Consider the following 20,954-nt stretch of genomic DNA (forward strand, 5'->3'; position numbering starts at 1 on the left):
ATCATTTGTGCTGTTCTTAAAAACTAAAACTAGAGAAATCCCTGTTGCTTTGAACTCACACTCACTATTGCTGTGCCTTAGAACTATGGCTTCAACAAACCCAAGCAGTGCATGCATGGATGCTGGCTTGTTTTTGCAAGTCTGCTTCATGAGGCTCAGGGTAAAATAAGGTATTAGAAATATGCATGTATAAATTAGGGTTTAAAATCTGACTAGACTCCTAATACATAGCTTAGTAAGAGTTTAGTAGTGTTTGCTGTAGTCTTGGACAATGCTGCCCTCCTGTGTCTAGTGATACAGTTTACATTTAGTTTGAGTCAATCGTCTGCGTTTACAAAACTCATGTCACACACAGACATTAAGATATGATTATAAGGATGGTCAGGAAATATAAATACTTGATCTCCCCACAGAAGTACCACTTCATATGTTGGTAGATTTATTATAAATAATTTTGCTATTATCCAATTTCCACTGAATAAATTAAAATCGTTATATGTCTTTTGCAAACACAATAATCAAATCAGGCACCTGATGAGACATTTCTTTATTGTAAACTTGGAAAGGCAGGGCTGCATGAATACATCAAGCTGAACCCTGTAACAAGCAGTACAGCAGCAGTGTCGGATGACAATGATACATATATTCTACAACCAAGGGCTGATCTGACGACGGGATCAAACTACTTCACTGTGGCCCAACTGGCATCTAGACACCACTACTATCAATACCCTTCACCACATTCCTGGATTAGTGGAAGATGACAAGCAAAGTGGAGAAGCCGAGTCAACATTTAGTGGTAGCGTCATGCCCAAACACTGGAATGTAGTCAGAAAACCAAAAGCATGCAAAGAAAAGACATAAAATGGCTGTATAGAATATTTTGGACATGTACGGTTAGCACACGCGCACACACACACAGACACACACACGCTGACACAGTGGCCAACATGGGAAGACATGAGAAAGAGCAGCACACCTGACCGCACATCACACACAAACAGATCCATCACCGACATCCCCAAGTGTCCAAGCATTTGGCCATGAGAGGACAAGGGTCATCAGTGACAGCATTAATGCTGAGACAGTGATTTTAGAAGCTGGCTATTCAACCAACACCTTTGCATTCTGTATTTGTGTTGTGTGAATCAGACAAAGACAAACAAAAGTACTGTCTATTATATACAATATTTACATATAGCTGACCATATTAAAAGCATCACTTCTATTGCCGTCACCCATCACAGAGACACGAAGCTGTTCATTTAACTGCAAGCAACCAAAAAAATAGCTATTTAAAGACTTACCAGCAGCGTTCTCTCATTGGTATATAAATATATTACTTTCGTTTTTAAATATTTGCAGACAAGTTATGCAAATTAGCAATTTTGGTACAAAATTAAAGATTTTTCTCTTTTATCCCCAAGCAGAGAAATTTACAGTGGAATAAAAATGTAACATGTAATGAAAATTAACTTGGCTAAGATAATTTTAATCATTACTTTTGACTCAGACAAAATAGTTTCTTTTTGACAAATCTACAAATCTATGACAGATTTTATATAGGGAAGAGTCTTATGGTCACAAGAGCTCTACTGTATAAGTGGGTCCAACCCAGGTCCTGGGAATCACCGTGGCCTAAGAAGAACTCTGTACATGGCAAAGCCCAACACTGCAAACACTGTGGCCCCGACACTCATTCTCAGCCAGAAGGTGGAGTTCTTCAGGTCTGCCTGGTTTACGTGTCTGTTGAAGAGAGAAAAGGCAAATACAGGATGAAGGGAAGACAAAAATAGAACAGAATGAGATGACCGCAAGAACAAAATAATGATGCATAACACCATCAAAAAGAACATATAAAAAGATGGTAATGAAATATGATGCTAAAGCAAAAACTAAGCATTAACATGAGACATGCAGGATTGTGACAACACAAGAGACAAGTTTAGACATTGTTATATGAGACATAAGCAAAGAAAACAACACGGGACTCGGATGACAATGAAATATGAATCAAACAGAACAAACACTATACGTAGCTTGCAAAGAAAAAAAAAGAAAAAAGAGCAACTGAACAGAAATGCAAAAAGCATTGCTTCATTCGATGTCTTCACAACAAAGACAAACACATACAGCCACTGTCATCAGCGGTGATGCAGCACCACCGCAAACAACTTAAAGAATGGCAGATGATTCAGAGATGACAGCGCACCGTGATGTCACAAGAGCAAAAAGAGAAGAGGACCTTCTGTGTACGACAGCGTAGAGTTTAGTCCTGACCGTCTGCAGCAGCTCAGAGTTGAGGAGGTTCTGACACAAGCAGAAAGTGCACCGATTACAAGTGCACATGCAGCGCAACCGGGCGTGGCTGGGGAAAGATGAGGGGAAACACAACAACCCAACGGGCGAAGGGGGGAGAGGTTAACAGCTAAAAGATGCCACCACCGTTAGCAGAGATCTGCGTGGATGAGAGTCAGGTCTACAGAGAGCAGAGTGAGAGTGAGTGACTGCTGAAGAGTGAGCCTCTGGGAGAGCTGAAGCACACTACTCAGCAGGAAACCCAGCATTCACCCGCAACATGTCCACAAGTCACAGAGGTGATGTCTGATATGGACAGGGAGGAAGTCTGTCCAAACGAACGGACAGAATTCCCAGTCATGAGATAAGATAAAAACACAAAAGCATCCTATCTACTGTAAGTATAATACAATAGCACTTTAATGGGGTCTCACAACTTAATTTCATTGTATTTATGAATTTCTCTACATCAATGTAGTTTCTCTTGAAAATCTACTTCATAGAGGACGTTTGACACCTTCTGACGGTAGGTGTGTGCATACTTACGGGTGCATGGCCATAGTGGTAAGTTTGGTGTAGATGTCCTTGCTGGGTGCTGCCGCTGTGTTACAGGTGAAGGACTGGGGAGGAGGCATCTTGTGCCTCCTGCAGAACTCCAGAGGACTGCAGCGGTACATCTGTTTGACCTCGGTCAGGTCGGACTTCGCCGCTATCATCATACAGGGCGTTTTGCTGTCCATGAAGTATTGCTGTAGAAGGATGAGAGAAGAAGCGATGCTGTTTTAATGTGGTTTCTGGTTTGGCATTCGACGAGACAGTGCAGTCAAGTTTTACCTTGAAGACTTTTGCACAGTATTCGAAGGAGTAGGGGTTGCTGACGTCGTAGACCAGGCAGACGATGTCACAGGCCATATCGGCGTCAGACAGGTAGTCAAAGTCAGGGAAGACCTCATGAAGCTGAGAGGAGAATATAAACAGTACAATGACTGTGATCTTCAGACGTTATAACAAATTAGATGCAAATGGATAAAACTGACGCTTAAATATTTTTCTAGGTGTTTACATCCAGACAAAGAGCAGCCATGTTTGAAAGAAGTCTAAGAACATATGCGAACCATGTAGAAACGCTACGTCAAACAATAGCGCCAGGTTAAAACTATAAGTAGCTTATGTAAAAGAGACAGATAAGAACAGCAACCACATAGTGGGCCGCAACTGTGTTGTGCCTCACACTGCAGTCTCACACACGGACGCACGCAAAACTGCCTAAACACATGACTTCATTATCTTATTGTTCTATGTAATAAAAACTACATGACTCGTGTAATACAACATTTCAGGTAACATTCATACTTACAAGAAGATATTTCTCTTGGCCGTAAACATATGTTGTGCTGATGGCATAATAGGATCTGTGCTCCTCTTTAATCATATTTTGCTGCTGAAAAAGGGACATAATATAAAAATGTATAAACTGAATACAGCATATTTATATTGCTTTATGTAGTCTCTTAGTTGGACAGTGTTGAAACCCATTACCACCGTCCCTTTAACATCCGTAGACAACCTAACATGCTGGCGTTTGTTTGTTTACCATCAAGTTTTGGCCCAGAAAAGCTTGAAGGAAGCCGCTCTTGCCGCTGCCAATATCCCCGAAGACGTTGCAGCGGAAAACGCTGCGCTGCGTCTGCTTCTTCTGCAGGTCAATCTTCTTATCTCTGGTCACTGCAGGGGGGGAAAACACAGGCTTCGGTGGATCAGTCGTACACAAAACACATGCCTGCAATCAGTCAGCAACAACGCTTTGAAGTGTTGCATGAGCTGCTCAATAACCCACGAAAGATGATAATAACCAATAATCCTTAACAATACTGATATGTTAAACACATAAATTAATAAAACTGCAAATTAACTACCCACAACTTAATTTATTATTATTACGAATGATTCCCATACCATAATAACAATGAGTATAAAGATAGTGGTGTGGTTTACCTGTAATCCCTGATGCATGAGACTCCTGCTCAGCAATTATTGAATAACCGAGGTAACCCAAATACTCCAGGCATCGTTGGACATCGAGATACGTAGTCAGCCTGACAAATATGAAAAGGCAACAGGAATGAAAATTCATACAAATAAAAAACAAGAAGTATTTCTTTATTTACATTAACATTTTAACAGAAGTATCTTCCAGAAACATTTGAAAACTCTTTAAAAGAACATAAACTCAATTCAAAGCTTGTGTAGAACGTTAATATTTTGTAGAATTAATGCAATGTTAGTGTTGCATGCTGTTTAAAATATAAATAGTTGCACTGAGACAAGAGCCTCAGAACAAGCAACAGAAGAAATATGGCAAAGTAAAACACCTCTTGAACATTTTTTAACTTACGTCCACTGGGAGAGGTACCCCTGGTATGTAATCCAGCCCTGGTCATTAGTGCAAACTGTGTTATTGACATCTGGACCCCAGGGCATGTATGGAAACACATCAAACAGGTCCTTCAACTCATCTGGTGACAAGGCACAGTCACGGTCCTGATAGACACAAAAGTTTGTTAGTGTTATACTAGGACTTAAAGTGTACACCGGCCCCAGTTCATCAACTTTCACTAATAATAACTAATAAGATAATCAGTTGCCTTATAAACGCACATATTTCCTGGTGGACAAACTGGGCACAAGCTGCCACATTCACTCTTTGACTTTCATTCGAACCTCGTGGCTAATTCGTCTGTCAATCCCTTCTCAGCGGCAGGACGTTGAATAACGCCTCAGCAGGTGGTCAGTGTTGGCTGTTGGAGTGTATTTTGGTTTTCTCCTGTGCTGGCTACTTAGCAGCTTCTTCTAAGTGCCTCCCCAGGGCAAAGGCCAATGTAAATAAAGAACAAGGCGCACAGGATTATACCTTGTCATGTTTGTCAAAGACGCTTTGGAGGAAGAGGTAGGCATTATGGTTGAGCTCGGTGGTGCAGTCTGGAGGGATTTTCAACCTAAAGAGAGAGACGTCGCAAAGAAGACACATAAATGAAACCAATGCGCCAAAAAGTGAGACATACGAGTAGCATTACACATTTTTTATGCTTCACTTACTGCTCTGCTCTTTGTGCACATATCTGACAGGAGTGTTAAATCAAGTACTGCCTGTATTGTACAATTTACAGGTTTACACTAACAACACTACCAGCTGTGACTGTTTTTTCATTGGAGCCATGCATCTGAAAGATAGACTGAGTCTCACGGAGGGAAGAGGTAGTCCTGATTTAACTCCAGGTCGTCATCATATCCAAATCTCCTCAGCACTGTCCAAGTCGTTTCATGGCGACCGCGCTGAATGAACAAGGTGTGCAGGAAGAGAAACCCTGAAAAAGGGGTCAGAGAAAAACAAAGCAGGAATAATGTGAATGCAGTTTCTGTGTCAAATCAGCACAGGGGGAAGTTCGATCACTTAATCCCTACCTTTCAGAGTGAGTCCGTTGTCACAGACTCCATCGTTTAAATTCTTCCTCACCACATTTTTTACATCCTCCAATGCCTGAGGCTCTAGTGGGGCGTTGAAACATGTCCGCTGTGAGGGGACAAACATAGGTGGAGCTGATCACCCAAGACAAGTTGAGGTTCATGAATTCTAATGTTCATCACAACAGCCATCACTTGATTTACCTGGAAGAAGTTGAGCTCGTTGTCATTTAGAATCCCATCATTGTCCAGGTCTGACACTTTGAAAATCCGAGTGAGGGCTTTAACACAAAGTGGCTTCATCTGCAAATCAATAACAAGTCAAGCTACTTATTTAGAATAATTGAATTTAAGGTACTTGAAATAATTTTATTCTTTAAGTTTCATAAAAGCAGCCACTGTCAACTGCAGTAAAACAGGCCATTAAGCACTTATTGAGCCAAACAGCTAATCTTTGCTCTCACATCTTTTTTCTCTGGACAGTAGAGAGGGCCTGTGGGGTGCAGAACCGCCTTCTGGGCGTAGTAGAACAGCTCTGAGATGTTCTTAAGGTTCTTTGCTGAACACTACAAACAAGTAAAAATTAGAGAATTTGGTTATACATATGTTTTCAGCTTCCTTCCTGACATGTATTGGGGATCAGCAACAGCAGTATCTGTAAATGCAACAGTGACCCGGCAAAGCAGCTTCATGGCAGTTCACCCACGTGTCAGTGTGAGTCTGTATATATGCTGTACGAGTGTATATGTGTGAGAGTTAAGTACAGGCCAGACAGGGTATTAACACACAGGATCTGTCTGAGCGACACGCCTCATGTAATTAACCGGTCTGAGGAAAAGAAACAACCACAGGCGACGCCCTGTTAGGAAGCAGCAGTCAGTGAACTCAGCACCAACGTGTGACTAAATGAACAGTTGTCGAAAACATGTTAAAAAAAAACCCTGAACAACGTTTTTAATAAAGCTCTTAATGATCTTAAGATGAAAATGAAACTTTAATATTAGAGACACAACAGCAATAACACAGTGCGGCCGTTGTCTCACCTCAACACAAGTCTCTATCTCACTGTACTGGTTCATTATGGGCAGTATGGTCTCCATGCTGCTGTGTTCCACCAGGTCAGACTTGTTCCCTACGAGGATCAGAGGAACCCTGGACACAATCACAATGCAGGACACAAGACAGATTACCAAACTAAAATAGAAAGACTGTTTTATTTTTTTACATATTTCGTTATTTTGTTCCCCAGCGAGTAATTTCACAGTGAAATCCCACATAAAAGAAGGCAGAAGGTTCTCATGTGTATTGATGCATTTTGTCTGCAGCTCACAGTGAAGCAATTTTCCAGCCTGTGACCCTGTGTCATCACTTCAAGCTGCAGTAGGCAATTTCCAAAGTTAAGGTGTTGCTTCACAAAAAGGGTCTTATTTACATTTCTTTGGGCATTAACAAACTGGAGTTTTCAAGAATATTTCTTTTAATTAATAAGTTGTGTAGCATTTACTAAACAAACAAATAACATCACACATATCTTTTGTGTATCTGTCCAATTTAATATCCATCTTGTTTTATTATGTTACCAAGTATAACTGCTTGATGCTGGAGCCTATCCCAGCTGTCAGGTGGGTGGGATGTGTGGTTCAGCTTGCACAGACCACCGGTCCATCACACATTCACACACTTAAAGACTATATTTCTGTAATAGGACACCACAGAACCCAAGCCGACAGCGGGAATCAAACGGATAGAGAGAACACTGGCTTTTAAACCTGTTGTGGTTTCTAAGGCTACTGGTGCATGCTGACTGTTTGTAGACGTAAGACTTGCACACACCTGCTGTCTTTGTCTGTGTTCTCAGTTATGAGTGGGATCCAGTGACTGGTCACCTACGGCAAACAGAGGTTTTGATTGACAGGTTGTAATCTACACTCGAGTTCAGTTGTACTACTCAACAGCAGAACCACTCACCTTTTCTATGGACTTCTTGTTGTTGACAGAGTAGACGATGCAAATCACATTTGCCTGTAAGCAAACAACAACAGCAACACACATCCATCAGGATTTAACCTGAACTCAGCAGTTTTCTCTTTGCTTTTCTGTTCCTCTCTGCATCATACACCAACTGACCTTGGAGATCTCCTGAAACAGCTGCTCATCTGTCTGCTCCGCCTCTGTGGGAGGGAAACGTGTACTACAATCAACTACTCATCTCTCACAATTCACCAGACAGCAAAAGGCATAACCGGACGAAGACACGACTTAACGACAGCGCACAACAACCTGAATAGTCCACGATGTGCGTGGGGACTCTCTCAGGAGTGACATCCGCAGGTATCGTGATCTCTTCAGCTCGATAGGGAACCTAGGACGGACACAAGCGTTGGCAACAGGACACGAGGGTGAAACAGCGAGAGGTCGAGGGGTTAATGGTGTTCTCCGTACCACATCTGGGAACTCCTCGCTGACCAGGGACATGATGAGAGAGGTCTTCCCCACTTTGGCTGTGCAAGGGAGAAACCGCTTCTGTTCACACACTCAGTGAGTGACACAACTTCTCGATTAATCACGAATATAGTTATAGAGCTTCACAGGCAACACTGCACATGTGACCAGGACACACACAACTCCACACAACCTGAAGCGCTGCCGTATTGACTTTTAAACATTAGGCTTCTTCGTGGGTTTACTTTACGGAACCGGTGTTTAGAAAAACAAAGGGAAACATTTTAGTTCCTAAAAAATGAGCAGCTGGAAAAGAAATCATTTTGGAGGACGCTTCCCTTTATTCAGCGAGTCAATGAACAAATATAACACAGAGGAAGATGAGAACGGTTTCGTTCATTCAAAAGAGGCTGGTTTAAGACAATTAGCTGCTCTGTTTTCAATGTAATATCTGCAAAGAGGGGACGCGACTTTAAAGCGGGCACGAGCATCATCGCCACCCGGACGCTGCCCAGCTGCTAGCATCGCGGTCCCAGCCGCTAGCATCCGTTAGCGCCCCACTCGTACTTACGCTCTCCCACCAACAGTATCCTCACGTCCTTGCGCATCTTCTCCGGCGGCGACGACCAGCTCGGTCCGCGGGGCTGTGACGCATCGGCGCTGCCGCCCGGGAGGGAGACGACCCGGGACCAGCTCTCCTCGGCCTGGCTCGCCCGCTAACGGCTACGTTCGCATGTCGGACGCCCGCGGACGCCGCGTTCGCCAAACACGCACAGCACAGCGCAGCGCAACACGCGTGATTTACCCGTGCACGCGAGAGGCGTTTTATTAAATGTCACCCGCGGGGTGGCTCCTGCTGGTCCCGCCGCCTCACCGACGCACAAACCCGGCCGTTACTGGCGACAGTGAGCGCGCGGTCCACCCCGCCCCTTCGCTTCAACTCTCGGCGCGAGATCAGCAAAGATCGTTTATTGTGGCTGAGGAAAGCGCCTGAAGAAATCGAAGCCACCCACTTTTCTGTATATCTAATATGACTGTTAACTACCAATACAAACTGTCTACTACTGTCTACAGACGGAGGTCTGAATTATTTTCAGAGCTATCTCCCTTAGTTAATGACCTAGCCCTAATATGGGAATGAGTGAGACCTCCTGTCTATTAACAGCTCTGCAGCTCCTGTCAACGTGCGCCGCCCGCAGGTAATAATAGGAACAGCAGGAAATTGGAAGTTGTAGAGGATCACGTGAGGTGTACCAACATTTCTAGGTTAAACAGTATTTTAAAACAAACAATAAGACTCGTATTATTATATTGCCAGGGAATATTATCTCAATTATTTAATTGACCTTATCAGTTCTACTCATGTATTGTTACTGCAGTAGACTAAATGTTTGTTCACATTAAGCTCTCACATAAATATGATGCACAAAACAATAAAATATTCCCACAAAATTTCCCACAAAAAAGAATTACTAGCATAAGTAGTCTACTGTAGGTGTTGTGCATTTACACAAATAGCATGTGATAGATTTTTTGTTCCTTTATCAGCAGGGTAGTATCACTAAAATAAAGTAAAAAGGTACAGATCTGCTGTGCTACATTCATTCACATTATTTACAGTTTGTATACATAAAACCAGAAAGCATTAAACAGTTATAATTTATATACATATATAGTGAAAAAGCAAAGTATACATACTGCCTCTGCATACGATACAAAATATACAATATTTGGTTCCAGCATTAATGGTGTATTAAAAAAAGAATACTTTTAGGAATTACTTCCATAGAGATCTTTGCAATGACAATGCAGTAGAATGAAGAAATACTGCATGTAGCCGTGCCAGTAAAGTGTTTTGTTTGTGTTGATTTGTTAAGCCTCTTTTCTGTTTAGTCCGATGCATCCTGAACGGTTCCAGTTATTTCCCTCTTCTCAAGTTGGCCTCATCTTTATTAAAAGAAGACAAACACAGAGAGTTAGGAGTAAATATTTCTATATGAACTAATCTATATGAGACATTAGCTGCTCTGATCTCTAACAGTGTCTTACTAGCATAGTCCTCCGGGGTCATGGGTTGGGAGATGATCGCTCTGAAGGCCTCCAGCCACTCCGCCTGCTCCTGCTCCTGCTCACACATGAACACGAACTGCCTGGTGGGGGTCTGCAGGGCGATGCCGCGGTGCCACCGGCCGCTCCTCGAGCTCTTGCTGGTGGTCTCGGAAACGGAGTAGTTGTGTCTCTCTGAGCCGATGAAGACGGAACCCAGATCTGTGGCGTCCTGTCAGAGGCATTAATGTGTCAAACAATAAGTTCCCTCATCACACACACACACACACACACACACACACACACACACACACACACACACACACACACACACACACACACACACACACACACACACTTACCAGTGGCGTTTTAAAATACAGAAGCTTTCTGCTTATGGAGCACAGTGTGAACCACCTCTTCTTGAATGACTCCCGTTGCTGAGGACGTGGGGAGAGAGAGTGAGTAAAAACATGAGCCCAGATCATGTTTCATCAGATTATAAAGATGAAGGTGCATATTGTAAATGCAAACAGACCGTGGGGCCTGTTTTCTCCATGTAGCCCTCTTTCAGGTAGTGTCTCGTTATCTGAGGTATCAACTAAAAGAGAAGAAGGTGAGACTCACGCGTAACTGCCCTGAAGCTGCAGGTTGACGCTTTAAACAAACTCACTTCGCTGTCCTGCTGACTGGGATGTTTCTTCTGAAGGTACGCGAAGCGCGTCGCTCGGATGGCGTTGAACACTGACACGATCACCTGCCCGTTCTCGTGGTACACAAACAGGTTCCTGGTGCGGTCGCCCTGCAGGTAGGAGATCTGCAGCCCGTGAGCGTGGCCGATCTTCTCTGGCTGGAAAACTGCATTCAGGTCCTTCATGGAGATGACAGCTTTGGGAACCTTGGACTTTGTTCCAGTTAACGAGATGAAATAAAATAATGCACCATAAGAAACGCTTTGAAATGCCTACACTCTCACAGAACACTGTTACTGATGATGAGGTAAAGGAAATGCTCACATCCTCTTTAATGAAGTATTTTAGGGTGAAGTCTTTCCGAGACAGCAGAAAGATTCTCTTTAGAAACTGCTTGTTGTCTTTGCCCTTTTTCCACAGCGTTGACTCAAATGGATCTGAATGAGATACGCCAAATTCAAAACAGCCAGATAAAACACCTTTAATTGAACATTGTGTCAATGGGAAGTTGTGTGTTGTGTATAGGATAATCACCTGCATAATAGGACTGATAAAGGAAGTTGTTTTCTGCCGTGAATTCTCTCCTTTCATACTTTGCTCGGATCCACTGGTCCTTGAGAACGCTTAAAGCAAAAGAGCGAAGCACCCATCATTGTCTCCTCACGGCTCGAACGTGAATGTCTTTTTAAACTGAAGTGGGTTCAGTGGTGACACTCACATACAGTCTTTCTGCTGTGGCTGATAAATGAAGGCAGGGACAAACTTCTCAAAAATGGCTTTGGCTGCAGAATTTCCTCTCTCTCGCATGAACTGGATCCGTGTCATAACAGAGCATTAAATATTCAGTGTTCATTTCATCATACATAACCAAATAAAGTAGCAAAATAATGTAACTGGTGATGTTTGAATCGAGGCATATTAGAAGGTCAGAAGAAGAAAAATGAAACTATAAAAATATATGTACCTTTTCAATTTATAAAGCTGTCAAGCAAAGACCTATAAAATTAAAATGGACAACAAACGTGTACCTCTATGAGTGAATCTTCCCAGAGATCCAGACGTATGGATTTGACTTTGCTGACAGAGGGCAGGTTGCGATGCATCCCCGAACAGTTCAAACACACAAAGATGCCGAGAGTGTAGGACGCCCAGTCGGGCTCTGTGAACACAACGGAACCTCTAATAAATACAGCAAGTTCACAGTGTGACTTGTTCTGTTAACAATAACTACACCACCAATCACGCGACCGTGTCTTTTCTAGGGAGAATCTGGGAGAAGAAGTCATCTCTTATTAGACTTAGAGTGAAAATAATGTTCTCTTTTCCTCCTCTTCACGTGAGCACACAGTGTAAAACCTCCTTGTTTGTGACAGTGATTTACAGAGGAACAATCATGAACTCACACTGTAGAATATGCAGCAGTTCCACTTCCCCTATCGGAGGTTTATAAGCCATCTATTAAACGTGACCCAGGCTGGATCCTGGTTTACTAATCTTTAAATTTAATTAAAACATAAAACTACACTGAATAACATTCAGTGAATGGGTCTAATAATATATAATTGTAATACATATATATATAATATATAATTTAAATTATCTATGTTTAAAGGTACAGCAAGCATTACACATTACTGTATAGGAATCCTGGTTAAATTAAGATGTTTGTATGTTTTAATTATGTTTTGATTCTGAGTCTTTGTTATTGCACTCACCCGGAGCTCCACAGTCAGCACATGAGCTGTTCCCTGGCTGACGCACCAAATCCAGCAGGATCTTGTTATTTCTCTCCAGACTGGCCATAGGTGAAGACACTTTGCTTCTGTCAGACTGCCAGGTGGGTTCCAGTAGATGAGCTTTTCGCTATTAACTCCATATTGACTCCAAATTGCCTATGGTACAGAGCTGCGTATTCTGTTTAGCTGATGAAGGGTTATTTGTTCTCACTGGTCATTGGCTCAGCATTTCCTCTTACCAGCAGAGCATCATGAAGTTTATTGTTCTGCACACAAACCGGTGTCCAGAAATAACAGAGAAAGGAAGTGAAACAGACCTCACCATGTTACAGGGTGACTGAATTATATGTTGGGCTGATACACTTGTGTAACTCATTTTATTTTAAGAAATGTGGATTGTGATGTTAATACTTTATTTCAAATAAAGTCACATTTCATCGTTGCTGTTGATTAAAATCCATTATGGGCATAATGCATGTAATACTGGAGACTGAATAGTCTGATAGGGTTGGCTTTAAATTAGTAAAATACTTTTTTATAAACTGTTTACATATATTTAACGGGAAAGAACAGATTATACCTCATAACTTCAACCTGATCAAAGGTTCAGTCAGTCAGTGTTTATCTGGTTTATATAATATGGGTATAAATATTTAATAAATGTTTTATTTCATTTGAAATGCTTTGGCATCTTCAAAAGCTTTAAGTCATCACTGGAATCTATAGTTAGGAATTTTTACATTCATTACTTATTTTATCTTAAAATAAATAGTTTTTTTTCCAACTTGAGCTCAACAGTAAAAACCTCCAGTATCACTTGACTTCTGCTTGTTTTTTTATTGAAAGACCTCGTGTATTTAAATGTAAGGTAATGACAGAAGTAATGGTGAAGGCCTATACATAAGGAAAAGCTGCGCAGTTATATAAACATGTCACTAGGTGGCAGGATCAAGCTGATTATGGAAAAATGCTAATTGAATTGTTATAGGGAGTCAATGAGTCAAATGTAAAAATACACAATGTGCAACGTATAAAATATAAAATATATAAAATACAACGTATTAATTTAGGATATTTGCTAATTGGAGAGATGTTATAATTAATGATGTGCCAGTATATCAGATTGTCTTACAAACAATAAGGAACTAAAAGTGATGAACAGAGGAAGGAAATAAAAATATGAAACCAACAAAATTAAACAAATATGCATGAAAGCAGCTCGGTGGATTAGAATAATGTTGGGGCTATTCATATTAACTAAGTACAGAACAGAAGAAACAACCCGGAACCAAAGTAAGTGGCGTATCTGTGCAACACCGGACGATTGTAAAGCGACGGAAAATAACCGAAGGGTGAAGTTGTTCAACCTACTCTCTGTTGCATCTTAAAAATGCGTGATTAGCCGTTTTAATTGAAGACGATGTGGGTCGCTCGGCGGTTCCTGTCTGTGGTCGTTCAAAGAGGTGAGTGTCTGTAGCTGTCTGATAATATAAGATTCTCACCTACGGATGGGTTACGCTACGCTAGACCATGCTACATCATAGTATTGCTCTAAGCTACTTTAAGTTGTCACAGCCCTCGGTGTGTTTCCCCCACAGGCAGGTACGGTCTGTTCCACCGCCCTCAGCACGGCTGCCTCCCCGAACTGGACCTGCGCTATCTCCAGTGCACGTGTTGTTGGAGAAGCCGGGTTCCCGTGGCGAACTTCGAGACCCTAAACGCCACCCTGTCCTCCACCAATGAGCCCTGCCAGGATGACGCCGCCAAGCCCCTGGACGCCTGCTACAGCCCCGAGCAACGACACACCATCCTCCAGCTCCTCAACAACGCCACCCCGTCAGAGCTGGCGAGTGTCAAGCTTCTGAGGGGCCGCAAGTCGGTCAACCTCGTGGAGTACCGGACTAAAAACGGACCCTTCAAAACGCTGGAGAGTGTGGTGAACGTGCCGCTGCTCAAACACAAAAGTGCTGTCGTAGTCTTCAACTCTATCCTTAATCCGGTTAAGAAGGAGAAGAAAGTGAGGATCCAGCTGGCCAAGTTCATCAGGCCAGAGATTGACAGGACCTGGCTGGAGGTGAGGCTCTGGCCCACTTAGGTTAACTGCTTGTGTTTCTCTCTCACATTTACTAAACAACCAGATAACTTGTCATTATTCTATACGTGTTTACCCAGGATGCCAATTCCATAGTGTCAATAGTATGTGGCACAAATAAAATCGCCTGGGCTCATGTCGACCGTGGGATGACAGTACTGGACTGGCAACAGCTGGATTGTCCGAATTTCCTCAGAGGAACGTACATGGCTTCATCGTACTTGAATGATGTGAGGAGTTAAAATGTCATGTTGCTGAGACGCATTTACAGCCTTGTCCTTGTGTAGGTTGTGCATAATTTAGGACTGCGTATACAGATTTGGTTAATTTCTGTCAACAGATCTCTGCAGTCGTGTCAGTCCTCCCTTCAGCAGACTTTTACATAGTAGAGAAGTCCTCCATCTCCATCCAGAATACGTCTCTCTTCCATATCATGGCCCATATGAGGGCAGTAGAGGCCATGTTGTTCGCTCTGCTGGAGCCCAAAATCTCCCCAGATTTGAATATTCCTCCCAGGTGAACAGATTTACTGTATTTAGCTATAAATGATGCCTATATACTATTTTGAGTTATTATTGGCTTTGCGAACTACATTTATATATATCATCTATATTCTTCAGGGTTCTCAATATGATGCGCATCGCTGTAGGACGCCATTTCGGACTGATGGTCGGTGAGTGTCGGACTAGTGGGGCACAGACACTGCGTCAGCTGATGAGTGAGTCGGTGACACAGAAGCTCCCCAGGGTAAACTTCACTCGAGAGATGCTAATCAAGTACAGGAACTCCTTCCAAATGGGGAGCAGAGAAGAAGGAGATGAACTGTGTGACTCCCTGCTTCAGGCTGTGGCTTTTTACGAGCTGCTCAGCGAATCCGCTAGTTAAAGATCCCATCTCACATCCAGAAAACGCACTACATCTGCGAAAGTGGCAGACTGAGCCCATGCAAACCTTTGAGTTTTACCAAAAACTGTTATTGGTGGTTGTGGCTACATGTCAAATATTGTGGATATTTATGTTACATGAAACAAATTTTCTCAGGCATAATAGTTTTGGGTATTTTTTTTAAATTAAGACAAAATTTGTTAGACAATTTATGAAAATAAATTTATTTACATTTCATTGTTGCACTTACATATGAATAAACATAGCAGTTTAAAGTGAGTGTGTTAGTGTTCAGAAAGATTTCATGTTTTCCGGCACAATACAGGTATTGAAAATGAGCAGTTTGGTCTTTATGGGAAATCTTCTGCAAGTAGTTTCATAGTTGACTTTGAGAGGCCCAGGCCTGTGCCACTCATGTAGTTAATATACCTAATGACCAAAGATAGTATTAGTATAGTTTCTGTAAAAAAAACACACATTGAAATGCATCATAAACAATGAATTAACTTTCACAATTACTACTATTTAACAAAAGCAATGGTAATTCAGTAATCACTACTGTCATCTCTCCTTTACTGTCACACAGATGCGTCTTAGAAGGACAATAAATAAATAGTAAACTTTAAGCTATTTTGCAATGAGTTTGACAGATTTTGAGTCCTGATCCAGCCACCAGCCTTGTGTGTCTTTCTCACCTGACTGGCTTTTCGTTCTGTTGCTGTGCTTTCTGGAAGCGACAGATGGACCGGAGGATGGGCATGTAGTCGACACTGACGGCTCGTCTGTTCCCCAACAGGCTGAAGGGTTCACTGCCAAACACTGCCCTGCTCAGCTCATATCTCTTTTGGGACACGCTGGAGGTACATGGTGAAAAAACAAACATGGACATTTTGAAAATAGTGGTGTATTTTATTCCATTATTGCATAGCGACACCAAAATATCAACTATTTGAATGCTGGCTGTTACGGAGAGCTGGAGAACAGACGCACCTTGGGGAACACAGAGGCTGGACGCCAAAGCGGAGGCTCTGTGTTTCAGAAGCAGCAGGTCGCTCCAGTGTCTCCCACAATTTGTCCTCCATTGTCTGTCTGTGCTTTTGGGCTGCGGTCCACGCCTCCGACAACAGCCAGCAGCACCTGTGACACCCCAGACCCTCAACAGCAGCCTGGATATGCAGCAGATTCTCCTGGCCCCAGCCCCCTCCCTCCTCATCGCCTCTGTCGTCCCACAAACCGTCCTTTAGCTCTGCTCCGGTCCAGACAAAACCCTCAGGCCTGAAACCTGAAACAAGCGGTGCTGGAGCTGGAAGCGTGGCATCAAGGTACGACATGACGTCAAAAAAATCCGCCACCGCAACGAGGATGTCAGTTTCCAGTTTGGCTGCTTTGTGTCCTACGTTGTCACTTGAAGTCGGGGCTTTGGGTAATGACGCAGAGCTGCCGCGGTTCACGCCACACGATGAGGTGGTGGCACATGTGTTGTGTTTCCTCCTGCTCAGCCTGGAGATTTTCCTAACATGGTTGCCGTCAGTCGGCTTTGAGGTAACGTTTGCACTCTGGAGCTCAGGGGAAGCAGCCCTGTTCAGATAGTGGACTGAAGCTCCACAGGCTCCGATGGGTAGTAAAAGCTCAAGGTTGGAGTAGAGGAGAGGCACACGCTGTCTCCAGCTCTCAGCTAAAAGCATCAGCAGCTCCTTCATGTCCGCTTCGGACCAGTACCGACTCTAAAGAATCAAAAGCTTCTTAAAGTTGCATTCATTTTATCTTTAGGCACTGTCTCACCAAGTTAACATGAAATAAATACTTGCCTTCAAGTAGTTCAGCAGTTGGGTTTGTGTGACGGGTCCGAGACCCAGCATGCTGGAGGTGCAGCCTGTTTCACATGAGGGAACTCGTGGGTCCAAAGAGCCTGCATCTACATAATGGGACTGAATCAATTACTGCAAATCGGACCAGGAGTTGTTTTTTATCCGTGAAAGGGGATTCTCATTTCCCTCGAGGAACTTACACTGTGCACAAACCGCCGCTTCCTCCCGCGAGCGTCCTCCCAGAGGCGCCCGTCCTCCGCCGCCGCGCACCCAGAGCTGCAGCTGCAGCAGGCAGCGCCTGACGTCGCCGCGGGTCAGGGCGAGGAGGCCGCCGACGTCATCCGCCTGCAGCCGCACGCGCTCGGCCGAACCCACCAGCTGCAGGTAAGCACAGACACTCGCCTTCCAGCAGGAGGTTCATGACAGTTAGAGCCTGGCCAAAACAGCAAGCGCACAGGCTGGAGCTGAAGAAAAGACAGGTGGGACTCACAGCTGATGGGGTTTCGAAGGTAATTTCGTCCAGGTTGCAGCCGAATCGCTCTCTGAATAAAGGATCTGAAGAGGACATTTAGTCGCACACATGCATTTTGGCTCCGAACCCACTCAAAATTACAGTTTGTGCATTTACCAGTGGTGGTTAGAACGACTGGTCTTTTAGTGGTTGTCATGAAAGTCCTGATGGCCGCATAGAAACCGACATCATCCTCAAACACGACATCAACCTGTGGGAGCAGAGGACGGATCAGACCCGACATGGGCTGTGTGTGCCCTCGTGCGCATTAAATAACAGATCCTCCACCTCTTCAAACAGAATGAGGGATGCGGTCGTCCTCTTGCTCCGCGGCACCGTGTGGTCCCGGTCCCCCGGTGGGTCGCTGGGTTCGCTGGTGTCTGGTTTCTGGGCTGACGACAGGCCACCGAAGCGTAAGCCATCGGCTCTGGCCTTCATCTTAAAGTAATGGGCCAGAGCGCGGGCGGCTGGTGTGGCCTTTCCCCCGCGACGACCGCCGCTCAGCTCTGCTCCCCTTTTTGTGGTCCGGAGGACATTTTTAGGACGAACTGCACCGTTTGCTGAAAGACAAGACAGCGATAAATGTTCATAGTGGTCTGCATCCAGGGAATAAAGAGGCCGTTTTGTGTTTTTCAGGGAAGACGTTCACGTCCTACCAGGTGAAGCCTCCGATTTAGCGGAGCAGCTGGTGCCGGTGTAGACTCTGAAGGAAGCGGGTTTCAGCGGGTCCTTCCCCGAGGTCTCCACCAGGTGGGACTGGGTGGCCTCCCGCAACTGGGACAGAACCTGGCGGCCGCTGCGCTGCGAGGAGCAGTTCACCTCAAATACCTTTGATCGAAGAGGAAACGGAGAAGCAGTCGTTTTCACGCGTGACGCCCAGATTCCGTCACATCACGTCTGGGAACTCAAGTAAGTTAGTGTTTCGGTGCCACAAGAAATCCATTAAGCTTGAGAATTATGCCTGTGACTGGGAAGACCCGCCAGTGGCCAAACCACATGCACTATATCAAATACTAGGTCGTCTACACATTCAAAGGGAGAATTGGCAGGGACTTCCAACCTGGAAGCCGAGCTCCAGGGCGCAGGCGTACACCGCCGCGGTCTTCCCCACCCCAGGGGGTCCCGTCAGCAGCACGGCGCTGCCCAGCGACGACCCGCCGGCGCCGTCCGGCCCAGCTTCGCCCTGGAAGTCGCCACAGTCCCACGAGTCTGCGAAGGAGGGGGAGGCGTTACTTTTCCAACAAAAACGTTCGCGCGCACAAGGTTCTGCGAAGCGCCGGGCCGTTAAACGCGACCGCGGCCTTGAGGAAACAGGAGAGGAAACGGGCTTAAGACAAATGTTGGGTCGTGCCATTTAAAACTGTCATGGAGGAACGCCGGCACATACCGTTAGTGTTGTCTTCTAGTTTCCTTCCATCGGAGGTTTTCCTCTCTTCGGTGTCAGCTCTCAGTTTCCATTTCTTCAACCAGCTGAATTATGGGAGGAAAAGTCAATTGAAACAATTAGACGATGTGTATATTTTACATTAAAAAAAACGAATTAAAGAGGCCAATATGAAAACTGACCTATGCAGTGTATTCACCGGCACCGCGTTCCCGATGACGTCTCCCGGATGCTGAGGACCGTACTTGTCTGTCCAGAGGACCTCCTCGCAACCGGATCCTGGACAAAGGCAGCAGGTAAAACACGAGCGTGCGAACAGCAGCCGTGTCGCCGTGACCGCTCACCGCTGCTCCGTTCCGCAGCGCCGGGCGGCTCGCGGTGGCCCGGCGGGCCCGCCGAGCCGCCCCCCCTCCGCTTCAGCCGGCGCGTGCGGCTCAGTTTGCTCGCTCCGGTGAAGCCACACCTGAGGCGCTTGGACGCGGTCTCCGAGCTTTCGTCGGATCGTCTCCTCTTGCCTGTGGAAAAGGTCACAGGGGCATTTTATAGAGAGGGGAGTCACTACAGGGAAGCGTTGCTGCCTGATACGACCTGTGGAATGTGAACGCTGAGGCCCCGCTCCGGCTCTCGTCTGCAAAGTGCTGAACGCTGTCTGAAGTGGAGACGTCGCGTTGCAGGTGTGGATGCGCTCCAGGCAGATGTTCAGAGCGGAGCCTGACATCTGTTCTCTCCTGTCTGTCAGCGCTGGGGACATCCGCTGACCTTTCACCCTCAGCCCGCCGTCAGTCGGGGAGGCGCCGGCTGCCGGTTTGCGGGTCTTCTCCACGTGCTGGCCCGTCGCGCCTTCACCGATGCCTTTGATCTCTCTCCGCAGCGCTGCGCAGAAGATCGGCGCTATCTGCACGTCTCCCGTGCGCCGCGGCGGCTCGTCCGTTCCGGCAGACAAACACGAGGCGCGCGCGCGCGCGCGTCGCTGACCCCCCGTCGGTTCGCCTCCTCTGGCGCGTCGCGTCCTCGGTTCCTGTGTTCCGTGTACGTTTGTGTCGCATTTTAAAGGACTGCAACGGGGAAACCTGCCCGCAGACATTTTGCATTTGGCGCTCAGCTGCTGTTTTCGTGACGAAGTGGGTGACGTCAGTTTGTGCAACCTTGTAGTTGTGTACCTGTAGTGTAGTTTACAACGACTAGCTAACCGCGTGAGTCCGCTAATTTCATAACGTGTTAAAAGTGTGAATAAATCACTCTACCGCGCACGAGATTTGCTTTTAAAGGCGAACGTTGCTTCTGCTACGTCACGAATGACGTATGAAACATGCGCGTGCCGCCAAAGATCGTATCCAGGAACAGTGTGTCTCTCTAAAACGGTAAATCTTGGTCCGTTATCTTATTTTTCCGATAGATGAACTAGATCTGTCCATTAAATGTTTGAGTTGCTGCAATGATTGAGATAAGACCATGGCCACAGCGTTATTATTATTATTTGCTTGTTCAGAATAGATAAACAGCAACGACTCTTAGGTGCTGTTTAGGTGGGAAAGGCTGCAAGGCCAAACCAGTTTGTTTTTCCGATTAGAAAGTGGGTCGATCAGTCTGAAAACACT

At 45.0% G+C, this 20,954-nt stretch overlaps 4 protein-coding genes across 10 annotated transcripts; 1 reads left to right on the forward strand and 3 right to left on the reverse strand.

The window, feature by feature from the left end:
* Positions 1–530: 530 nt before the first annotated feature.
* Positions 531–9,144, reverse strand: rhot1b (ras homolog family member T1). 6 transcript variants are annotated; one of them, XM_029156846.3, is made up of 20 exons: positions 8,774–9,144; positions 8,203–8,261; positions 8,041–8,122; positions 7,888–7,931; positions 7,729–7,782; positions 7,594–7,646; positions 6,804–6,912; positions 6,225–6,326; positions 5,965–6,063; positions 5,761–5,869; positions 5,543–5,663; positions 5,210–5,294; positions 4,694–4,839; positions 4,294–4,394; positions 3,893–4,023; positions 3,656–3,736; positions 3,133–3,255; positions 2,845–3,047; positions 2,246–2,368; positions 531–1,746 (listed from the first exon to the last, which is right to left on the reverse strand). In XM_029156846.3, the coding sequence occupies exons 1-20, from the start codon at positions 8,808–8,810 to the stop codon at positions 1,629–1,631; spliced, it is 1,980 nt and encodes a 659-aa protein (XP_029012679.1). In that variant the 5' UTR covers positions 8,811–9,144; the 3' UTR covers positions 531–1,628. The 6 variants fall into 6 exon arrangements, with proteins under 6 accessions (XP_029012679.1, XP_029012696.1, XP_029012671.1 ...); XM_029156863.3 differs by having other exon boundaries at positions 2,246–2,310; positions 3,656–3,739; XM_029156838.3 differs by having other exon boundaries at positions 3,656–3,739; positions 8,774–9,143.
* Positions 9,145–9,727: 583 nt separating this feature from the next.
* On the reverse strand, positions 9,728–12,931 carry LOC114862665 (arf-GAP with dual PH domain-containing protein 2). The gene is made up of 10 exons (XM_029163234.3): positions 12,656–12,931; positions 11,969–12,099; positions 11,659–11,750; positions 11,475–11,563; positions 11,265–11,377; positions 10,922–11,152; positions 10,787–10,849; positions 10,611–10,688; positions 10,252–10,480; positions 9,728–10,149 (listed from the first exon to the last, which is right to left on the reverse strand). Exons 1-10 carry the CDS (start codon positions 12,741–12,743, stop codon positions 10,121–10,123), a joined length of 1,143 nt encoding a protein of 380 aa, XP_029019067.1. The 5' UTR covers positions 12,744–12,931; the 3' UTR covers positions 9,728–10,120.
* Positions 12,932–13,978: 1,047 nt separating this feature from the next.
* tefm (transcription elongation factor, mitochondrial) lies at positions 13,979–15,932 on the forward strand. Its single transcript, XM_029161986.1, has 5 exons — positions 13,979–14,139; positions 14,275–14,750; positions 14,849–14,998; positions 15,109–15,284; positions 15,389–15,932. Exons 1-5 carry the CDS (start codon positions 14,097–14,099, stop codon positions 15,651–15,653), a joined length of 1,110 nt encoding a protein of 369 aa, XP_029017819.1. The 5' UTR covers positions 13,979–14,096; the 3' UTR covers positions 15,654–15,932.
* Positions 15,862–20,634, reverse strand: atad5b (ATPase family AAA domain containing 5b). 2 transcript variants are annotated; one of them, XM_029161895.3, is made up of 14 exons: positions 19,945–20,634; positions 19,701–19,871; positions 19,539–19,635; positions 19,360–19,442; positions 19,033–19,181; positions 18,629–18,800; positions 18,261–18,532; positions 18,090–18,183; positions 17,952–18,016; positions 17,662–17,839; positions 17,462–17,568; positions 16,644–17,377; positions 16,349–16,507; positions 15,862–16,082 (listed from the first exon to the last, which is right to left on the reverse strand). In XM_029161895.3, exons 1-14 carry the CDS (start codon positions 20,438–20,440, stop codon positions 16,004–16,006), a joined length of 2,856 nt encoding a protein of 951 aa, XP_029017728.1. In that variant the 5' UTR covers positions 20,441–20,634; the 3' UTR covers positions 15,862–16,003. The 2 variants fall into 2 exon arrangements, with proteins under 2 accessions (XP_029017728.1, XP_029017719.1); XM_029161886.3 differs by having other exon boundaries at positions 17,662–17,863; positions 19,945–20,633.
* Between the last annotated feature and the right edge of the window lie 320 nt (positions 20,635–20,954).

This window comes from Betta splendens, chromosome 1 (assembly GCF_900634795.4).
Source record: "Betta splendens chromosome 1, fBetSpl5.4, whole genome shotgun sequence".
In the NCBI taxonomy this organism is placed as follows: domain Eukaryota; kingdom Metazoa; phylum Chordata; class Actinopteri; order Anabantiformes; family Osphronemidae; genus Betta; species Betta splendens.

What these genes read in the sequence shown, in the direction of transcription:
- atad5b (XM_029161886.3), bottom strand. Translation starts at nt 20,440, where the DNA reads ATGTCTGCGGGCAGGTTTCCCCGTTGCAGTCCTTTAAAATGCGACACA. An exon ending in CCGGTGAATACACTGCATAG is followed by an intron (nt 19,443 to 19,538) that starts GTCAGTTTTCAT and finishes CCCATAATTCAG; the next exon opens with CTGGTTGAAGAAATGGAAAC. An exon ending in CAGAACGAAAAGCCAGTCAG is followed by an intron (nt 16,083 to 16,348) that starts GTGAGAAAGACA and finishes TTTGGTCATTAG; the next exon opens with GTATATTAACTACATGAGTG.
- tefm (XM_029161986.1), top strand. Translation starts at nt 14,097, where the DNA reads ATGTGGGTCGCTCGGCGGTTCCTGTCTGTGGTCGTTCAAAGAG. An exon ending in GTCTGTGGTCGTTCAAAGAG is followed by an intron (nt 14,140 to 14,274) that starts GTGAGTGTCTGT and finishes TTTCCCCCACAG; the next exon opens with GCAGGTACGGTCTGTTCCAC. An exon ending in GATTTGAATATTCCTCCCAG is followed by an intron (nt 15,285 to 15,388) that starts GTGAACAGATTT and finishes TATATTCTTCAG; the next exon opens with GGTTCTCAATATGATGCGCA.
- rhot1b (XM_029156838.3), bottom strand. Translation starts at nt 8,810, where the DNA reads ATGCGCAAGGACGTGAGGATACTGTTGGTGGGAGAGC. An exon ending in GATACTGTTGGTGGGAGAGC is followed by an intron (nt 8,262 to 8,773) that starts GTAAGTACGAGT and finishes TCCCTTGCACAG; the next exon opens with CCAAAGTGGGGAAGACCTCT. An exon ending in GCACATCGTGGACTATTCAG is followed by an intron (nt 7,932 to 8,040) that starts GTTGTTGTGCGC and finishes TCCCTCCCACAG; the next exon opens with AGGCGGAGCAGACAGATGAG.
- LOC114862665 (XM_029163234.3), bottom strand. Translation starts at nt 12,743, where the DNA reads ATGGCCAGTCTGGAGAGAAATAACAAGATCCTGCTGGATTTGGTGCGT. An exon ending in CCAGTCAGCAGGACAGCGAA is followed by an intron (nt 10,850 to 10,921) that starts GTGAGTTTGTTT and finishes CTTCTCTTTTAG; the next exon opens with TTGATACCTCAGATAACGAG. An exon ending in GACCCCGGAGGACTATGCTA is followed by an intron (nt 10,150 to 10,251) that starts GTAAGACACTGT and finishes CTTTTAATAAAG; the next exon opens with ATGAGGCCAACTTGAGAAGA.